At 44.5% G+C, this 21,399-nt stretch overlaps 1 protein-coding gene across 27 annotated transcripts in view; it reads right to left on the minus strand.

Moving 5' to 3' along the window:
* The window catches only part of SRCIN1 (SRC kinase signaling inhibitor 1), a 1,481,450-nt gene that overhangs the window by 234,497 nt on the left and 1,225,554 nt on the right, over nucleotides 1-21,399 (minus strand). For 23 of the 27 annotated variants that reach the window (XM_068262488.1, XM_068262500.1, XM_068262499.1 and 20 more), the window contains 2 exons: nucleotides 14,478-14,676; nucleotides 2,102-2,264 (listed from right to left, as the gene is read on the minus strand). In XM_068262488.1, coding sequence (XP_068118589.1) covers nucleotides 2,102-2,264; nucleotides 14,478-14,676 — 362 coding nt within the window. The remainder of the gene's footprint in view (nucleotides 1-2,101; nucleotides 2,265-14,477; nucleotides 14,677-21,399) is intronic. The other 4 variants (XM_068262513.1, XM_068262512.1, XM_068262494.1 and 1 more) reach the window with 1 other exon arrangement.

Raw genomic sequence — 21,399 nt, forward strand, 5'->3', positions numbered from 1 at the left:
ACACAAGCAAGGGGCTTCTTGACAAGCGCTTCCATGATGAACTCCAGGGAATACCCAATTTTTGATTGGCTGTTCTGGTAGTTTGGTCATTTGTCTAAATCTGCTTAAAGATACACAAATATAATGCCAGTAATCCAGCACCAATAGGAGTCAATGTGCAAAAGATTCCCTGGAGTCACAGGCAAATGTGTTCCTTAATAGTCCATAAGGATATCTGCATCATCGTATTAAAAAATTGCTTTTATTAAATTTCCATTAAAATGAAAGCATAAATACAAGGGTCTAACGTGAAGCATGGCGTTTTGGACACTCCATCCTTTTTCAGGCACATTGCACAGACTGTCCAGATTAAATCTCCTTTTATACCCCAAGAGTAGACCTGAAGGAAGACTGTGCAACATGCTCATTATCATAAATACATATGCAAAACATCCACCTCAAAGTAAGAATGTACCCACAGACAACACGGCCCCTGTACACGTCATTGCACTAAGTAGAAGCAGAGCTGGCGGACCTAATGGGCAACATGTACAGGGTGTAGGCTACAAATAACATTCCTCAAACCATGTCTGCTTCCATCCATGCAAGACACAACTGCCCCTAGACCCAATCATCACTAAGCACATGGAAACATGGATAGGCCCGCTCACAGCCAATCTTAAGGTTACCTGCAACATCTGAGGTTTCCAAAACCAAGCTCCTCCTCACCAGTGCCCCCTGAACAATCAGTTTCAACCACCAACTTCCACTCCATGACTTCAATAAAAGTGCTACCACTCACCAGAGGGAACTCACCATCATCGGGACCAATCAACAAGTGGCTTAACGGACTTAGAGACTATGCTATTCTACAATTGATAACAATGTGGATGTACTGTACTATTTATGTGCTTTGTAATATTGAGTGTAATTTATGCTTACACGCTATTTTCAAGGCAATGACTTTATATAGTCTCCACACGGATGTTGTAGGCCAGTTATTGATTGGTTGCAACAATGCTGAGTTCCCTCTGGTGAGAGGCAGCACTTTTATTAAAGTCGTGCAGCGGATGTTGGTTGCTGACTTCTAATTGGTTGGCGGGAGCGTGGTCTCGGAAATCTCAGAAGTGGTGGATGCTGTAGGTAACATTATGGTTGGCTGTTAGCGGGCCTATCTGTGTTGTCCTGTGCTTAGTGATGACTGGCTGAGCATGCCATGCTTACAACAAAGGGACTGCTTCCACCGTAGGGGTGGTTGTGTCTTGCATGGTTGAATGCAGACATGGTTTCAGGAATGTTGTGAGTAGTAGCTTACCTTCTCTTTTACTTGGTGCAATAACTTGTGTGCAGGGGCTGCATTGTCTTGTTCTTACTTTGAGGGGGTATTTTGCATATGTATTTATGATAATGAGCATGTTGCAAATCTTCCATCAAGTCCACTCCTGCAGTATAAAAGGAGTTGTGATCTGGAAGGTTTGTGCAGTGTGTCTGTGGCAGTTTGAAAAAGGACCGTGTCCAAAACACCATGCTTCCTGTTAGACCGCAGCACATTTTTATGCTGTCATTTTAATGGAAATGTAGTAAAAGCATTATTTATAAGATGGTGCAGATCCTAATGCCTGGCACAAATTATGAGATTTTCTGGCAGATCTACTGCTAGATCTATTATTTCCAACATGTCCGATCTAATTTCCGAACGATTTTATGTTTTGATCGGAAATCAGATCGGACATATTGAAAATAATCGATCTGGCAGTAAATGTGCCAGAAAATCTCATGGTGTGTACTAGGCATTATGGACTATCAAAGATACACAAACAGCAGCTTGAAGATTTGCACCATGGAATCAGTTGTCAAGCTAGAAATGGTGCCTTTTTCAGAAGACAGCTAAGCAGCAGGGAAGGGGAATCTGCATCTGGGGAAAACCTTTAAATTGCCCACAGAAAAGCAGCAGTTAATGAATAAACATTTATAACGGCACACAGACCTGCAACAGCCTCTGTAGACACATCTGTCATGTCACACATTACACAGAGACACTTGACAGCCATGCACATGCACAGCTCCCATTCCACACAAGGACACACATGCTTCTGGGCTGGGAGCAATCGCTGCCACCTACTTCCAGCCCCCAGCCCAGACCCAGCCAAAGCCGGTGACAGCAGTCTGACCAGCGGTCTTTTCCGCTTACTCTCACGTCCCCGTTGGTGATGTGAGGAGCAGGAAACGAGGAGTAAATGGGCTCCTTCCGGTAGATTTTTATAATACTTCGGTCCTGGATATCTCTACAAAAAGAGAAGAGGAAGATCAATAATATTAAGGGAAGGATGAGCTACCTACACATCAATATAAAGCTGCAATTAGCATTCTGAACAAGGGAAGAAGAAGACATGTTAAAGTCTCAGTCCAGGCAAAGAAGTAAAACATATTTATGTATCTTGACAAGTTAGTTGTAATAAAGCAGCCACATACGTACTGTATTTACTGATCAATTACTGATCTGTCAGATAATCACAGTTAAGGCCCTTTTCCACTAGGGAATGAGATCCCATGATTGCATTTCCTTCCATTTCTACTGCCGTGATTTGCCCCACAATCCATCGGGTGTATGGTCATGGTAGGAGCACAAATGCACCAAAAATTGTGCAGGCCGGGAATTGTGATCTGGGTACAAAAAACGAATCCCACTAGTGGAAAAACAGCACAGTGATTTACAAGTTAATTGCGGTGCTGTAGCAATCGGCAAAACAACTTTCGGATCCAATCACGTCTATTGAAAAAGGGCTGTTATCCTGCTCTCCAATCAAATTATGTCATTTATTAGGAGTTAGAGCCCTTTTCCACTAGCTGCGTTTTTGTCAAAAACGCATGCATTTTCTGATTCTTAAGTGCAGCTGGTTTAAAATAAGAATCTTGGGTGGCCTTTTCCACTGCTGCTTTCCGATTTGTAAAAAAAATGCAAACATGTCTGTGTGATTATGATGCGTTTCGTGTTTCAATGTGAAGTATAGCAATGCATGAAAACGCATAGAAATTTTGATTTAACCACCAGTATCTTTTTTCAAAATTCAAGATAACACTTGCCAATCAGAAAAACAGAAACACAAACGCACAAAAAACGCACATCAAAATAGGTCAAAAACCCAAACGCATGCAATTTGCAGTGGAACAGGGCCATACGTGTGTGCAACCACAAAGCAGCCCCTGCAACTGCTTTGATTTGGGATTGCGGTGAGGTTTTAAGGCTGCTGCTGGAGCTGATGATAACATCTGGTGGTATAGATGCGCAACTCCCATCATGCTTTGCAGTACAGACGAACCGCGGGGGGGGGGGATAAATAAATACTCACTTGCCGGCGAGTCCTCCATGCGTGTACTGGCTTCATTCTTCTTCCTGTTCTTGCGTCCCATTTCCTTGAAACAGCGACCCCTGTGCGCGGTTACAAGAAGATGAAATGCAAGAACAGGAAGAAGAATGAAGCCAGTACACATCTGCAAGTGAGTATTTGTACCCCCACCGCTGCGCCCCCCCCCTCCCCCTGGCACCTATCCTGCCTACACATATCACTGGCAACCTATTCTGCTGCCATCTACTACTGGCTATAACCATCCCTGGCTACATATGCTGCTGCCACCTACTACTGGCTACACCTATCCCTGGCTACCTATGCTGCTGCCACCTACTACTGGCTACACCTATCCCTGGCTACCTATGCTGCAGTCACCTAATACTGGCTACACCCATCCCTGGCTACCTATGCTGCGGCCACCTACTACTGGCTACACCTATCCCTGGCTACCTATGCTGCTGCCACCTACACCTGGCTACCTATGCTGTGACCACCTACTACTGGCTACACCTATCCCTGGCTACCTATGCTGTGGTCACCTAATACTGGCTACACCCATCCCTGGCTACCTATGCTGCGGCCACCTACTACTGGCTACACCTATCCCTGGCTACTTATGCTGCTGCCACCTACTACTGGCTACACCTATCCCTGGCTACTTATGCTGCTGCCACCTACTACTGGCTACACCTATACCTGGCTACTTATGCTGCTGCCACCTACTACTGGCTACACCTATACCTGGCTACCGGTGCTGCGACCACCTACTACTGGATACACCTATCCCTGTCTACCTATGCTGTGACCACCTACTACTGGCTACTCCTATCACTGGCTACCTATGCTGCGGTCACTTAATACTGGCAACGCCCATCCCAGGTTACCTAGGTGTAGCCAGTAGTAGGTGGTTGCAGCATAGGTAGCCAGGGATAGGTGTAGCCAGTAGTAGGTGGCAGCAGCATAGGTAGCCAGGGATAGGTGTAGCCAGGGGCATTTCTAGGGTCCTTGGAGATCGGGGGCACCTGTGGGCACCAGGCGGGGAGGCGCGGCAAAAATGGGCATGGCCATGAGGTGCGTGGGCGTGGCCATGGGTGGGGCCAAATGTACATGAACTTAGCAGTGGTGTAAGCTACAGATAACGGGCCTGCCCATCGAAATATTGGATGGAGCCCCCTGGTCTTTATTTAGATAATTTACAATCAGTATAGGCATAGATCAAAGATGTATACGCACATACAATTTTGATTGGTCAATCACTGACCCCCAATTTTACCACCCCCGTGCAGTAAGTGGGCCAACAGACAATGAATTTTATGAACAGAGCTAAAATTGGTTAATCAAAATTGTATGTGTGTACCAGGCTTTACAGCTAATACTGTACATACTGAAAGTAGCAGGGATCAGCATACAATACAGCTGGTTTACAATCAGTAAAGGCACAGAGTAACACCTTACACTGTACACACTGGAGGTAAATCAGCACACAGTGCAGGCACTAGAGAACAGCGTATACTGTACATACTGTAGGCAGCAGAATTCAGCACACTGCAGCTAGCGTGACAAAAATATGAGGATCACGTTGTGCGGCGTGCTTATCGCGCCGCACCGAAAAATGGAAGGGCCATGGACCAGAATATAGGTGTGGTAACGGGTGGAGACAAATTTACATGAACCTAGCAATGGTGGGACATTAGATTATGACAGTGGTGGCGAACCTTTTGGAGGCCGAGTGCCCAAACTGCAACCCAAAAGTCACTTATCTATCGCAAAGTGGCAACAGCAATTTAAACTAAATACTGTACAAACTTTTTAACTCATACATGAACATTATGGAAAATCCAATTTGAAAATAAACTGTGAAGATAAACCATTTCATCCATCCTACTCCTGAAAAATGTATTCAATTTTTTAGAACCTCCCAGTTTTATTTTCTGTTTTAAAAAGCTAAAAAAGTAGGTTTAATGCTATTGTCTCATATGATAAGGATTCAGCTTTTCCCACAGTCTCGCAGTTAGCAATCATGTGACCCCCAACAAGACAAATTCAGCAATCATGAGGCCTCCAACAAATCATGAGGCCCCCAACAAGACAAATTCAGCAATCATGAGGCCCCCAACAAGACAAATTCAGCAATCTTGAGGCCCCCAACAAATCATAAGGCTCCCAACAAGACAAATTCAGCAGTCATGAGGCACATAAATAGACAGCATTTCACATAAATAGGCAGAATGCCCCCTTAATATGGTAGCCCCCCAAGTTAGGTAGTGAGTGACAGGGACCCCCAGGTTAGCTAGTGAGTGACAGGCGCCTCCAGTTAGGTAGTGAGTGACAGGGACCCCAATAGTGAGTGACAGGGAGCCCCTTTAAGTAGTGAGTGAGTGCCAGGGAGCCCCTTTAGGCAGTGAGTGAGTGCCAGGGAGCCCCTTCAGGCAGTGAGTGAGTGCCAGGGAGCCCCTTCAGGCAGTGAGTGAGTGCCAGGGAGCCCCATTAGGTAGTGAGTGAGTGCCAGGGAGGCCCTTTAGGTAGTGAGTGAGTGCAGGGAGCCCCTTTAGGCAGTGAGTGAGTGCCAGGGAGGCCCTTTAGGTAGTGAGTGAGTGACAGGGAGCCCCTTTAGGTAGTAAGTGAGTGCCAGGGAGCCCCTTTAGGCAGTGAGTGAGTGCCAGGGAGCCCCTTCAGGCAGTGAGTGAGTGCCAGGGAACCCCTTTAGGTAGTGAGTGAGTGCCAGGGAGGCCCTTTAGGTAGTGAGTGAGTGCCAGGGAGGCCCTTTAGGTAGTGAGTGAGTGCCAGGGAGCCCCTTTAGGTAGTGAGTGAGTGCCAGGGAGCCCCTTTAGGCAGTGAGTGAGTGCCAGGGAGCCCCTTCAGGCAGTGAGTGAGTGCCAGGGAGCCCCTTCAGGCAGTGAGTGAGTGCCAGGGAGGCCCTTTAGGAAGTGAGTGAGTGCCAGGGAGCCCCTTCAGGCAGTGAGTGAGTGCCAGGGAGCCCCTTTAGGCAGTGAGTGAGTGACAGGGAGGCCCTTTAGGTAGTGAGTGAGTGCCAGGGAGCCCCTTTAGGCAGTGAGTGAGTGACAGGGAGCCCCTTTAGGTAGTGAGCGAGTGCCAGGGAGCCCCTTCAGGCAGTGAGTGAGTGCCAGGGAGCCCCTTCAGGCAATGAGTGAGTGCCAGGGAGCCCCTTTAGGTAGTGAGTGAGTGCCAGGGAGCCCCTTTAGGCAGTGAGTGAGTGTCAGGGAGGCCCTTTAGGTAGTGAGTGAGTGCCAGGTAGGCCCTTTAGGTAGTGAGTGAGTGCCAGGGAGGCCCTTTAGGTAGTGAGTGAGTGCCAGGGAGCCCCTTTAGGTAGTGAGTGAGTGACAGGGAGCCCCTTTAGGTAGTGAGTGAGTGCCAGGGAGCTCCTTCAGGCAGTGAGTGAGTGCCAGGGAGCCCCTTTAGGTAGTGAGTGAGTGCCAGGGAGCTCCTTTAGGAAGTGAGTGAGTGCCAGGGAGCCCCTTTAGGGAGTGAGTGACAGGGAGCCCCTTCAGGAAGTGAGTGAGTGACAGGGAGCCCTTTAGGCAGTGAGTGAGTGCCAGGGAGCCCCTTTAGGCAGTGAGTGAGTGCCAGGGAGGCCCTTTAGGTAGTGAGTGAGTGACAGGGAGCCCCTTTAGGTAGTGAGTGAGTGACAGGGAGCCCATTAGGTAGTGAGTGAGTGACAGGGAGCCCATTAGGTAGTGAGTGAGTGACAGGGAGCCCCTTTAGGCAGTGAGTGAGTGACAGGGAGGCCCCCCCTCTAGCCGCCGCCGCTCCCCCCCTCACCTGGCAGTGTAGACCTCAGGACCAGCGGCGACCCGACCAGTTGTAAGAGCGGGATCCGGACGCACCCGCTCTATATGCGGAAGTGATGTCACTTCCGCATATCAGTGCGGGCGCTGGGTCCTAGCGCCCGCACGATTGGTCGCCGGCTCGCCGCCTGATCCTGAGGTCTGATTGACGCGGCGGCGGCTGGAGGGAGCCGCTGAGATCTGTGGCACCCCAGAACAGATTGGGGGCACGTGCCACCCCAAAATAGGGCTAGCGACGCCCCTGGGTGTAGCCAGTAGTAGGTGGCCGCAACAGGGATACGTATAGCCAGTAGTAGGTGGCTGCAGAATAGGTAGCCAGTGATAGGTGTAGGCAACATAGGTGACTGCAGTATAGAGAGCAGGGGGGGGGACACAGCGGTGGGGGTACAAATACTGTTTCAAGGAAATGGGATGCAAGAACAGGAAGGAGGAAGAAGCCAGTACACGCGTGGAGGACCTGCCGGCAAGTGAGTATTTATTTATCCCCCCTGCGGTTCGTCTGCACTGCAAAGCATGATGGGAGTTGCGTATCTATACCACCAGATGTTTTTTTATCATCAGCTCCAGCAGCAGCTTTAAAACCTCACCGCAATCCAAAATCAAAGCAGTTGCAGGGGCTGCTTTGTGGTTGCACACACGTATGGCCCTGTTCCACTGCAAATTGCATGCGTTTGGGTTTTTGACCTATTTTGATGTGCGTTTTTTGTGCGTTTGCGTTTCTGTTTTCCTGAAAATGCATGCGCTTTGCTAATTAGTTAACAGGATGTTCCAGGTGGGGTTGCAACGGTATGAAATTCCACAGTATGATAACCATCTAAAAAAAAAAAAAATACCATGGTATTACGGTATACGGTATTATACAATTTGGACCCGGGGCCCCCCTTACACTAAACAATGCGTCCCCCACCGCAGTGTGGCGTACATATGGCACCTCTCTGCATACATATGATTAAGCCGCTGGGAGATTTGGGGCGCCGGGTAAAACTATAAAAAAGGCTCACCCTGCTCCTGCAAAAGTCTTGGTGGCGTTAGAGATAGGTGTAGCCGGTAAAAGGTGACCACAGCATAAGCAGCCAGGGATAGGTGTAGCCAGGAGAAGGTGGCTGCAGCATAGGTAGCCAGGGATAAGTGTAGCCAAAAGTAGGTAGCCAGGGATAGGTGTAGCCAGTAGTAGGTGGCCACAGCTTAGGTAGCCAGAAATAGGTGTAGCCAGTAGTAGGTGGCTGCAGCATAGGTAGCCAGGGATAGGTGTAGCCAGTAGTAGGTGGCCGCAGGATAGGTAGCCAGTAGTAGCGGTTACCTAATACTGGCTACACCCATCCCTGGCAACCTATGCTGCGACCACCTACTACTGGCTACACCAATCCTTGGTTACCTATGCTGCAGCCACCTACTACTGGCTACCCATGGTGTGGCCACCTACTACTGGCTACCTATGCTGTGCAATCTACTACTGGCTACACCCATCCCTGGCTAACTATTCTGGGGCTACCTACTACTGGCTACACCTATTCATGGCTACCTAAGCTGCGCCACCTACTACTGGCTACACCTATTTCTGGCTACCTAAGCTGCGGCCACCTACTACTGGCTACACCTATCCCTGGCTATGTATGCTGTGGCCACCTACTTCTGGCTACACCTATCCCTGGCTACCTATGCTGCGGTCACCTTTAACTGGCTACACCTATCTCTAACGCCACCAGGACTTTTGCAGGAGCAGGGTGAGCCTTTTTTATAGTTTTACCCGGCACCCCAAATATCCTGGCGGCTTAATCATATGTATGCCGAGGGGTGCCATATGTATGCCACAGTGCGGTGGGGGAGCACATTATTTAGTGTACAGGGGGGCACATTATTTAGTGTAAGGGGGGCCCCAGGTCCAAATTGTATAATACCGTATACTGTAATACCATGGTATTTTTTTTAGACGGTTATCATACCGTAGAATTTCATACCGTTGCAACCCCACCTGGAACATCCTGTTAACTAATTAGGCATGCAAATTGCTTCCATGGGGTGCCGAAGGAGAAGGCCTTTGGCATCCAAGTGACTGGCTTCCACTCAAAACAAATATTATAGTGGAAAAATGGAGAGAGGGCATGCAGATGAAAACAGGTCACATGTAAACAGCTACACATTCTTGTGCACCATTTAATGTGCTTGTTTTACAAACCTTGGGGCAACTTCAAGTGTCATTTAATTAACTTATTATATTGTATAGGCTTTTATAAGCCAAAACAAAAACTTAACGCTGGCAACAACAGAGCTATATGTAATTTTTTTTTTAATTTTCTGCCTGTACCTGGGCCTACATTGTATACACACATAACAGGTCATGGGTATCTGGATCAGAATCTTCATAGTTCAATATACACTGCAAATGAAAACTCCAATATATCTCAATGGCTTCATTCATCAGATTTCCACCTCTGGCTTCATGAAATGTCTCTGGTGATGTCAGAGCCATTACAGACATGGTAGAACAGGACATTATTTCCATTATATACCATTATATATAGTCCAACATTTTCTAATTTTGGTTTTGTACATTACCACGATGAAATGAGAGTCAGATGCAGTTGAAGTGCAGACTTTCAGCTTTAATTCAAATTTGACTAAAGCATTTAACACTATTGCTTCATTTCAGGGGCTCAAAAGTAATTGGACAAAAAAATGAAATATAATGCTAATTTCTAATACTTGGTTGAAGACCCTTTGTTGGCAATGACAGCCTGAAGTCTTGAACTCAGACATCAATAGATGCTGGGTTTACTCCTTTTTAATGCTCTGCCAGGCCTTTACTGCAGCAGCTTTCAGTTCCTATTTGCTTGTGGGGCTTTCTGTCTGAAGTTTAGTTTTCAACAAGTGAAATGCATGCTCAATTGGGTTAAGATCAAGTGACTGACTTGGCCAATCAAGAATCTTCAACTTCTTTGCATTAACAAACTCCTGAGATGCTTTGGCTGTATGTTATGGGTCATTTTCCCACTGAAGTAAAGCTAAAAGTCTGCCCTTTAACTGCATTTGAGTTGTTTCATTTAAAATTAATCGTTAATGTACAGAACCAAAATAAGAAAAAAAGTCCCTTTCCAAATAATTATCGACCTAAATATATCAATCACCTACCTCTATACATGAGGATTAGCTTACTTAACATACTTACAAAACCATGAATCCTATATAATAATAGGCAAGTGTCTCTGCGTCCCATGTCCCTGTGTGTGTGTTTTTTCGTTGTGCACATGTGCAGACTGCAGAGACGCAGAGACACTGGGCTGGGGGAATCATGCATGGCTTGCGGGGGAGGACGGGGCCAGGAGGGGCATGTACAGACATGCGCCGGTGACAGACCCAGAGCCCGTTTTTAAATGGGCTAAGGTCACTAGTAGAGCAATAATATTCTGTAGTTTGCTTCAGGTTCTCCAGTAAATTTGTTAGGCTGTTAGCACACACATTGACTGACTTTCTTGATGAACCATCGTATTTATCTCTTTAAAAATCAGACCTAACGTTTACATTTCAAGTTGACATGAACATAATTTCTTTAATATCAAACCTTTTTTAAACAATATTCTTTTCACAAGAAAACAGGGTTTCATTATGAAAAGACTTTCCTGGAATATCCATCAGAGGTACAGTAAAATTAGGGGCATTGTTAGCGAGTGAGGTATTCTGTATCGTGTAATCTATGCAGGAGGAACTAAAGTGCATAATACAGAGTGGAAAATGCTATCCTAAATCCTGATAGCAAAACAATACGGCTGCCCCATCACAGAAGGGTAACACAAGCAAGTATTGCATGTTGGTATTTTAAGGCTACATAAGGAGGTTTTTTAGGGACAGTGGGATTTACTTCAGTGGTGCATTTTAACAAAAGTTAGCCTTTGGGCCTTTGTGAACTGGCAATAATGCCAAGTGTCGCACACAGCATAATGCTGCAGTTGGTCACATTTGAGTATGCAGCAATGTGGCCTTAAAGTGAACCTCCAGACTAAAAATCTACTCAGCAGCACTGAAAAGGCTTGGTGTTTCTTTAACAGTTTCACAGCACCACAACTTTGTTTTTCTTACCCAAGCATCATTTTTAGCTGCACAGAAGAAAACTGCCCGGGCATTTTTCTCCTGATGTTGTGCAAAGGATGATGGGATTTCTGATGATGTTCTTCTTCTTCTGCAGTTTTGGCGCAAAATTGTTTTTTTCATTTTTATTTGAGATTTGAAGCTTAGGAAGCGCAGCTGAGAGGGGTGATTAAGACCAAGGACAGTTGTCAGCTGTCACCTCCTTTGTACCAAAAAGATGGCTGCCCCATGAAAAAGATGGCTGCCCCCATGAAATCACAAACATTTGCCTGTTCTTTTAAAACAGGATGGGTAAGAGATTATATTACCTATCTATTTTAATTAACATAACTAATGTAACTTATTGACAGTATGTTTGTTTAGTCTGAAGTTCATCATTTAGTGAATGGGGCCATCAGTCTCCACTGCAATTCTCACTGTAATGCATTGTGGGTAATATGAACAGTGTCATGTCAGTGAAGGGTCCGGGGAGCGGCAGGGTAGAAGTGAGCACCGCTCTACACCACTTTTATTGTGAACTGGCTTCCGGTCCCAGTGATCAATTCTTGGAAAATTCAACTTAAAATCTTCCAACAGGAAGAGAGGCATGTTTGCTGCAATGTTTCTCCCATCACCCTCCCTTTACCTCCCCCTAAAGGGAATGTCCGAGGAGCTTAAAAAAAAAAAAAAAAAAAAAAAGATCTACTTACCCGGGTTTTCCTCCAGCCCCTCCGCTTCCTGCCGGTGGCCCGGGGTCCACTCCAGTGCAAGATGCGGACCTCGACAGGTCGGCATCTACTGTGTCTGCACTAGAGTCGCTTGTGGTGGCACTGACGTCATCTTGAGTGTACTCGAGGGGACCCCGGGCAACCGGCAGGAAGTGGAGGTGCAGCGAGGGCACAGAATGGTTGACAGGGGCTGGAGGAAACCCCGGGTAAGTAGATCTTTGTTTTAAACTCCTCAGATACCCCCTTTAAAGGCAGAGAATGGGGTGGGGAAGAGGAGAGAACCGGAGGGTGATAGAAAAGAACTTTAGCCAAAATTAAATGTTTTACCAAGGCACGAGTACGGGAACGGACAATGCACAGAGGTATGTGGATCCAGCATGACTATACCTCTATGCTTACCGCTGGTAGCTTTGCCTCGGGTCAGCTATCCTTTAAAGGAAAATATATCTCAGTGTCATTTGACTGGAAACAATATGGCAATAGCGTTTATAATTTATGAATCATGCCTATGAATAAAGTGGAGCGCTCACTAGAGTAAAGCAACATACACATGCTACATGTTTCTCATTTGAGACAATCGTTTGTGATAAAGCATTTTCAAAGCAGATTATAAGTGAATGGGACATGAGTTGTTTTTATTTAATTAGCTGCATTAACTCCTAATACTTAGAAATTGAATGCATCCTCTGTTAAAGCCTTCTTAAAGTAAATGTATGTGTAAAAAATAAACTCGTTTTTTACCTTGTCTTTTTTCTTTCATCATCTGGCCCAATTGTAACCCTTCACAACTAGCTATGCTTTTGTTTACTCATAATGAATGTCCATTATTCACTAATCTTAATGTCTCACATTAACACATCAGGCATATACAGTGGTGTGAAAAACTATTTGCCCCCTTCCTGATTTCTTATTCTTTTGCATGTTTGTCACACTTAAATGTTTCTGCTCATCAAAAACCGTTAGCTATTAGTCAAAGATAACATAATTGAACACAAAGTGCAGTTTTAAATGATGGTTTTTATTATTTAGTGAGGAAGAAAAACTCAAAACCTACATTGCCCTGTGTGAAAAAGTGATTGCCCCCTTGTTAAAAAATAACTTAACTGTGGTTTATCACACCTGAGTTCAATTTCTGTAGTCACCCCCCAGGGCCTGATTACTGCCACACCTGTTTCAATCAAGAAATCACTTAAATAGGAGCTATCTGACACAGAGAAGTAGACCAAAAGCACCTCAAAAGCTAGACATCATGCCAAGATCCAAAGAAATTCAGGAACAAATAAGAACAAAAGTACTGTAATTGAGATCTATCAGTCTGGTAAAGGTTATAAAGCCATTTCTAAAGCTTTGGGACTCCAGCGAACCACAGTGAGAGCCATTATCCACAAATGGCAGAAACATGGAACAGTGATGAACCTTCCCAGGAGTGGCTGGCCGACCAAAATTACCCCAAGAGCGCAGAGAAAACTCATCCGAGAGGCCACAAAAGACCCCAGGACAACATCTAAAGAACTGCAGGCCTCACTTGCCTCAATTAAGGTCAGTGTTCACAACTCCACCATAAGAAAGAGACTGGGCAAAAACGGCCTGCATGGCAGATATCTAAGGCGCAAACCACTTTTAAGCAAAAAGAACATTAAGGCTCGTCTCAATTTTGCTAAAAAAAATCTCAATGATTGCCAAGACTTGTGGGAAAATACCTTGTGGACGGCCGAGACAAAAGTTGAACTTTTTGGAAGGTGCGTGTCCCGTTACATCTGGCGTAGAAGTAACACAGCATTTCAGCAAAAGAACATCATACCAACAGTGAAATATGGTGGTGGTAGTGTGATGGTCTGGGGTTGTTTTGCTGCTTCAGGACCTGGAAGGCTTGCTGTGATAGCTGGAACCATGAATTCTACTGTCTACCAAAAAATCCTGAAGGAGAATGTCCGGCCATCTGTTCGTCAACTCAAGCTGAAGCGATCTTGGGTGCTGCAGCAGGACAATGACCCAAAAGACACCAGCAAATCCACCTCTGAATGGCTGAAGAAAAACAAAATGAAGACTTTGGGGTGGCCTAGTCAAAGCCCTGACCTGAATCCTATTGAGATGTTGTGGCATGAGCTTAAAAAGGCAGTTCATGCTAGAAAACCCTCAAATAAAGCTGAATTACAACAATTCTGCAAAGATGAGTGGGCCAAAATTCCTCCAGAGCGCTGTAAAAGACTCGTTGCAAGTTATCGCAAACGCTTGATTGCAGTTATTGCTGCTAAGTGTGGTCCAACCAGTTATTAGGTTCAGGGGGCAATTTCTTTTTCACACAAGGCCATGTAGGTTTTGAGTTTTTTTTCTCACTAAATAATAAAAACCATCATTTAAAACTGCATTTTGAGTTCAATTATGTTATCTTTAACTAATGGTTAACGGTTTTTGATGAGCAGAAACATTTAAGTGTGACAAACATGCAAAAGAATAAGAAAGTAAATAAGAAGTAAAAGTTTTTTACACCACTGTAGTGGATTCAGCATAATTCCTATTGGCCCTCCTTGGATCCATTAAGCAGTTCATACCTGACATCCTCCAGTTCATAGAAGACATTGCGGGATTCATCTTTGATAAGTATTGCGGTGTTGTGAGATTTTAGCATTCCCATGGTGAGTTTCTGCTGGAACATGTGTACAATAAGAGCATGTAACGTGTCCATGCTGGTGATCTCATGTGTGATGTGCACACGCCTTGTCTCATCACCATACTGCAGGAACAAGACACCTGGAACGACAGGAAGCTACATCTAAATTACTTCAAACACCATAAAGTATCTCACAGGTATGTATTCAGTAGTGTTGGTGTTTAAATGCAGGACCGTTTAGTTTGGAACCCAAAAGCCCCATTCAGCACTGGACAGCAGGACTGGGTGTGTTCTATTTAGCTGAGTAACCAAGCAGCTCGGGGTGACCCAAACCACTAGGAAAGTATAGGGGGCCAAAAGAGAGTCTATTTTGGCCCCCTATACTTTCCTAGTGGTTAGGGTAACCCCGAGCTGCTTTGTTACTCTGTTGTACTGGTCCAAGCCCTATCCCACACAGCCATATCAATAGCTGCCATGTACTGATGAGGACCAAAAATCCGAAACAGGCTGTCTGCATGTAGGGTTGATGTGGCTGTATAAAATGTAAAGCTATAGGCTTGCTATACGAATCCATCTGAAAATGGCGCCTGCGAATAATGGCACACGGTGTTGCCGCTAATCAGTTTGTTGCTTATCGCTACTTAACATTAAAGCCTTATCGTTATTTAGCGTTAACACACAGAATCCTCTCTGTACCTATCCCTAACGCCTAGACCCCCCCCCTGGTGGTGCCTAACCCTAACCATCCCCTGGTTGTGGCTAACCCTAACCACCCGCCTGGTGGTGCCTAACCTTAAATCTCCCCTGGTGGTGCCTAACCCTAACCTTGACAGTGTTACATGAAATCCATTCACCGTTTTGCAGTTAAATAATGTCTGCAGTTTGGCTTATGTAGGGTGCTATTGATAAATAACGTTACTGTGCGCAATAACATCTGCTGTTTGGCATATGAACAGCGCTTTTGATAAAAAATGTTACTGTGTGCCGTTTTTCTTCTTTTTTCCCCGTGCAGATAAATAGCGATAAGCGTATCTTTTTAATGCGGCGCCATTTTTATGCATAGGCTCTGTGCGCCATTATTCACTGATCCGTGCTATTTCTGCGGTTCTGGATGCTAGTCTTGCTAAAGGGGCATAAAGAGATAATTTGCATATTCAGTAGTGGTGCATGGCGGGTAACCACAAATGTTCACTTAAAGAGAATCTGTATTGTTAAAATCGCACAAAAGTAAACATACCAGTGCGTTAGGGGACATCTCCTATTACCTTCTGTCACAATTTCCCGCTCCTCACCGCATTAAAAGTGGTTAAAAACAGTTTTAAAAAGTTTGTTTATAAACAAACAAAATGGCCACCAAAACAGGAAGTAGATTGATGTACAGTATGTCCACACATAGAAAATACATTCATACACAAGCAGGCTGTATACACCCTTCCTTTTGAATCTCAAGAGATCATTTGTGTGTTTCTTTCCCCCTGCAGCTATCTTCCACTGAAGTTTCAGGCTGTTTCTTCCTGCAGAGTGCAGACAGCTGTGCCTGTATGTAATTCCTCAGTATGTGAAAGCCCAGCCAGCTCAGAGGAGGATTTATCCAGCGTGTAAAAAATAAGAGAGAAGAGAGAAGCTGCCCTAATCTAAATAATACACAGGCAGTTTGCAGAGAGGGGCCTGGAGGGGGGAGATGCATCACAGAACCACAACACTGAAGAACTTGGCAGCCTTCCAGACACAGGCCTGACAAGTCTGACAAGAGAGAGATAAGTTGATTTATTACAGAGATGGTGATAGTAGAACGTGCTGCAGTAAGCCAGAACACATTAGAATAGCTTTTGGAACTTGTAGGATAATAAAAAACAGGATGCAATTTTTGTTACGGAGTCTCTTTAATGCTGAATGATTGCAAGTTTTCTTCTGTTTTAAGCAGGCAAATCACACCAAGCATTCCATTTAGCTATGATGCTTCCTCCTTCTAGCTTGGAGTCAGGAAGTATCATAGCTAAATGAAACACCCCCTATCCTGCTGTCCAGTGCTGAAAAGGTGCTGAATGAGGCTGTTTTAAGTTCCAAACCACATGGTCCTAAATTCTAACACCAAAACTAGTCTTCAGTATCTCTCTTGCTCAAACCAACCAATCAGATACCAGCTGTCTTTTCTATAGAGCAAGTTAGAAGAAGCAAGCAAGCCTATGCCTCGCTGATCTGGGTGACATCTCCACTTATTTCAGACTAAAAAAAAAGTTCATAACACTGTGGTTGATTCTCTAAAGTTGAACAACAATAGAGAAGAATAGCGATCCTGCAAACCTGAAGTGCTTTATTTTTAAGGATAACTGTAGTGAGAAGTATATGGAGCCATATTTATTTCCTTTTAAACAATACCAGTTTCCTCGCAGCCCTGCTGATCTGTTTGGCTGCAGTACAGTCTGAATAACACTAGGAACATGCATGCAGCCAATCTTGTCAGACCTGACAATAATGTCAGAAACACCTTGCTTGTTAAGAGTCTATGGCTAAAGGTATTAGAAGCAGAGGGTCAGTAGGATAGGATAGCCAGGCAACTAGTATTGCTTAAAAAGAACTAGATATGACAGCCTCCATATTCCTCAGACTTCAGGTGTCCTTTACACTTGTCTGTTCTTCGGTGGCAAAACAGTGCAACCTTTGGCTAAGACATATCAAAACAAATCATGGATTGCTAAAGCTTATCTTTCAACTGCAGTCATTTTACAACACTTACAGTGAAACATGTTTGGCACTGGGTAGTTTTTTTTCTGTGGGTGTGTGCATGTTGCTGAAACTGTACAAACCCTAATGCACCAAGTTCCATTATAGTCTGTTTTGACCTAGATGAACACTGCAGACTTGACAGAATTGAGTTTAGATTTGTTGGGATACTTCTGCTTTCCATTGTTTGCTACTGTCCTCCAATCTATGTATATCAAACCAGTTTTTACCACAAAGGTTAAAGTGACTCAGAGACAAAGGCTATTAAAGATTTTTACTTACCCGAGACTCCCTCAGCCCCATAAGCATGCATACGTCCCTCGTCGTCCTCCCGTGTGCTGCAGTTAAGCCGCGATCAGCTCCCAATATTCATAGTTACATAGTTATTATGGTTGAAAAAAAGACATACGTCCATCGAGTTCAACCAGTACAAAGTACAACTCCAGCCTGCTCCCTCACATATCCCTGTTGATCCAGAGGAAGGCGAAAAAACCCTTACAAGGCATGGTCCAATTAGCCCCAAAAGGGAAAAATTCCTTCCCGACTCCAGATGGCAATCAGATAAAAATCCCTGGATCAACATCATTAGGCATTACCTAGTAATTGTAGCCATGGATGTCTTTCAATGCAAGGAAAGCATCTAAGCCCCCTTTAAATGCAGGTATAGAGTTTGCCATAACGACTTCCTGTGGCAATGCATTCCACATCTTAATCACTCTTACTGTAAAGAGCCCTTTCCTAAATAAATGGCTAAAACGTTATTCGTCCATGCGCAGATCATGTCCTCTAGTCCTTTGAGAAGGCCTAGGGACAGAAAGCTCATCCGCCAAGCTATTATATTGCCCTCTGATGTATTTATACATGTTAATTAGATCTCCTCTAAGGCGTCTTTTCTCTAGACTAAATAAACCCAGTTTATCTAACCTTTCTTGGTAAGCGAGACCTTCCATCCCACGTATCAATTTTGTTGCTCGTCTCTGCACCTGCTCTAAAACTGCAATATCTTTTTTGTAATGTGGTGCCCAGAACTGAATTCCATATTCCAGATGTGGCCTTACTAGAGAGTTAAACAGGGGCAATATTATGCTGGCATCTCGAGTTTTTATTTCCCTTTTAATGCATCCCAAAATTTTGTTAGCTTTAGCTGCAGCAGCTTGGCATTGAGTACGATTATTTAACTTGTTGTCGATGAGTACTACTAAGTCCTTCTCCAAGTTTGATGTCCCCAACTGTATCCCATTTATTTTGTATGGTGCTAGACCATTGGTACAACCAAAATGCATGACTTTACATTTTTCAACACTGAATTTCATCTGCCATTTATGTGCCCATATAGCCATCCTATCCAGATCCTGTTGCAATATGACACTATCTTCCTGAGAGTTGATGATTCTGCACAATTTTGTATCATCTGCAAAAATAGCAACACTGCTCACTACTGCAACTGGACCCAGTACAGACCCCTGTGGGACCCCACTGCTAACAGTCTCCCATTTGAGTACGATCCATTGACCACAACTCTTTGTTTTCTGTCCATTAGCCAGTTCCCTATCCATGCACACAGACTCTTCCCCAGTCCTTGCATCTTCATCTTTTGCACCAGACTTTTGTGGGGAACAGTGTCGAAGGCCTTTGCAAAGTCCAAGTATATCACATCTACAGCATTCCCAATATCCATATTAGCATTCGCTACCTCATAAAAGCTGAGCATGTTAGTCAAACAGGACCTGTCTTTAGTAAACCCATGTTGATGCTGAGAAATAAGATTATTTTCTACTATGAAGTCATGTATATTATCTCTTAGTAACCCCTCAAATAGTTTGCATACAACTGATGTTAAGCTTACAGGTCTATAATTTCCTGGATCTGATTTTTTACCCTTCTTAAATATTGGGAAAACGTGGGCTGTACGCCAATCCAATGGGACTCTGTCAGTTGAAAGAGAGTCACAAAAGATAAGATAAAGGGGTTTATCTATAACTGAACTTAATTCCCTTAGGACCCGAGGATGCATGCCATCCGGGCCAGGTGCCTTGTCTATTTTTAATTTATTTAGTCTTGCCTTCACTTCTTCCTGCGTTAAGTATTTAATATTACAGTTAGAAGATTGAGACTCTTCTGCCTCTGTAATTGGCAACAGTGCTGTTTCCTTTGTGAAGACAGAAGCAAAGAAAGCATTTAATAACTCTGCCTTACCTTGGTCATCCACCATTGAGTTCCCACCCTCATCCTTTAGGAGTCCTATACAGTCAACCTTTCTTTTTTTAAAGTTGATGTACTTGTAAAACTTTTTTGGGTTAGATTTGATATCCCTAGCGATTTGATTTTCAGCTTCGATCTTTGCCAGCCTAATTTCTTTTTTACAATTTTTATTGCACTCCTTATCATTGCTTAGTACAGCCTCGGTCCCCTCCTGTTTAAGAACCTTATAGGCATTATTTTTCCTCTTCATTTTATCCCTAACCTTTCTATTCATCCATATAGGCCTTTTTTTATTCCTAGACATTTTATTTCCATATGGGATATACATACTACAATATTGATTGAGAATAAGTTTAAAAGCTTGCCATTTCCTTTCAGTGTCCTCCCCTTGTAGTACATTATCCCAGTTCACCAAACTTAGTGCCTGCCTAATTTGATTGAACTTTGCTTTTCTAAAATTCATAGTTTTAGTGGTCCCGCTGCCCCGTGGCCTATCAGTCACCAGATCAAACGTTATGTTGTGATCACTATTTCCCAAATGTTCTTGAACCTGCACATTTGATACATTATCTGGTCTATTAGAAATGATCAGATCCAGCAACGCATTTCCCCTAGTTGGTTCCGTTACCATTTGAATCAAGTAATTGTCCTGTAGTGCTGCCAGAAATCTGCTGCTTTTACCAGAATGGGTAGCCTCAATACCCCAGTCAATGTCTGGAAAGTTAAGTCGCCCATAACTATGACCTCATTTTTACTTGCAGCTTTTTCAATTTGCTGTAGTAATCGCAGTTCTGCAGCTTCATTAATATGAGGTGGTCTGTAGCATACCCCAATAAGCAATTGGCAACTTTTATTTCCACCATGAATATTTACCCAAACGGACTCCACATCTTCGCAATCTTCCTCCATCTCATCGTTGAGGACAGCTGTAAAAGAATTCTTAACAAAGAGACAAACCTTTTTTCCCTGTTCTATCCCTCCTAAACACATTGTATCCTTTTAAATTAGCTATCCAGTCATGGCTTTCATCCATCCATTGTAATGACCTGCTCAGCTGCCTGCGCAGGCAGGCAGTTTTTTGACCACTGTTCACGTCTGCATTCTGCAGGTCTCTGGAAAAGAGACCTTTTGTCAGTTTTGCAGCTTGCTGCTGCTGAGGAATTTGCATACGTTTGTCATGCAAATTGCCTAGCCACATCCTTTGTAGGCTGGCTCTATATATACTATGTGATTCCACAGTACTTCGCTGGTCATAAGGGTTTGTCCTGTGAAACACTCCTGGAGTGTCAGCCGTGCTTATTGTTTGAAGATTAGCTTAGAATATTCCTGGGACTGCGCTAGGCATCCTTGCTAGAGCAGTCAGGATTGTATTATTTGTATTGCCTGTTCTGTCTCTCTTGCTGTACTTGGATCGCACTTGCTCTGGCGGAAAGAGCAGTGGATTCAGCTCGCTCTGTTTCTATACTTGGATCACACTCGCTCTGGCAGAAAGAGCAGTGGATCCTGCTAAAGCTATCTTGCTATACTTGGATCGCACTTGCTCTGGCGGAAAGAGCAGGGGATCCTGCAAGCTCTGTTGCCTTACTTGGATCGCACTCGCTCTGGCGGAAAGAGCGGTGGATCGTATCTCTCCCTTATTCCTGTTTTCGTGTATCTATCTTGTCTGATACGAACGCTTGCTGGAGGCTCGGTGAGGTAACCGTTAAGCAAGCGCTCGCTTCCTTTCATGTTTGTCTGTTGGTGGTTAGTTAGGCGTGCTTGTCTCTGTTGTGCTTAACACGCGGAGACCGTGCAGTAAACGCGTTCGCTGTTGCGAATGAGTGCGGTGTTCGCGTTTAGTTAGCGTTTGTTATTTTCCTTATCTTCTCATCGTATTATTGCTGTGCCTTTGCTACTCTCATGCCCTGTCTTGCTTAAGCCTTGTGTCACCTCTGGCA

The sequence above is a fragment of the Hyperolius riggenbachi genome, chromosome 12 (genome assembly GCF_040937935.1).
Source record: "Hyperolius riggenbachi isolate aHypRig1 chromosome 12, aHypRig1.pri, whole genome shotgun sequence".
Taxonomy (NCBI): domain Eukaryota; kingdom Metazoa; phylum Chordata; class Amphibia; order Anura; family Hyperoliidae; genus Hyperolius; species Hyperolius riggenbachi.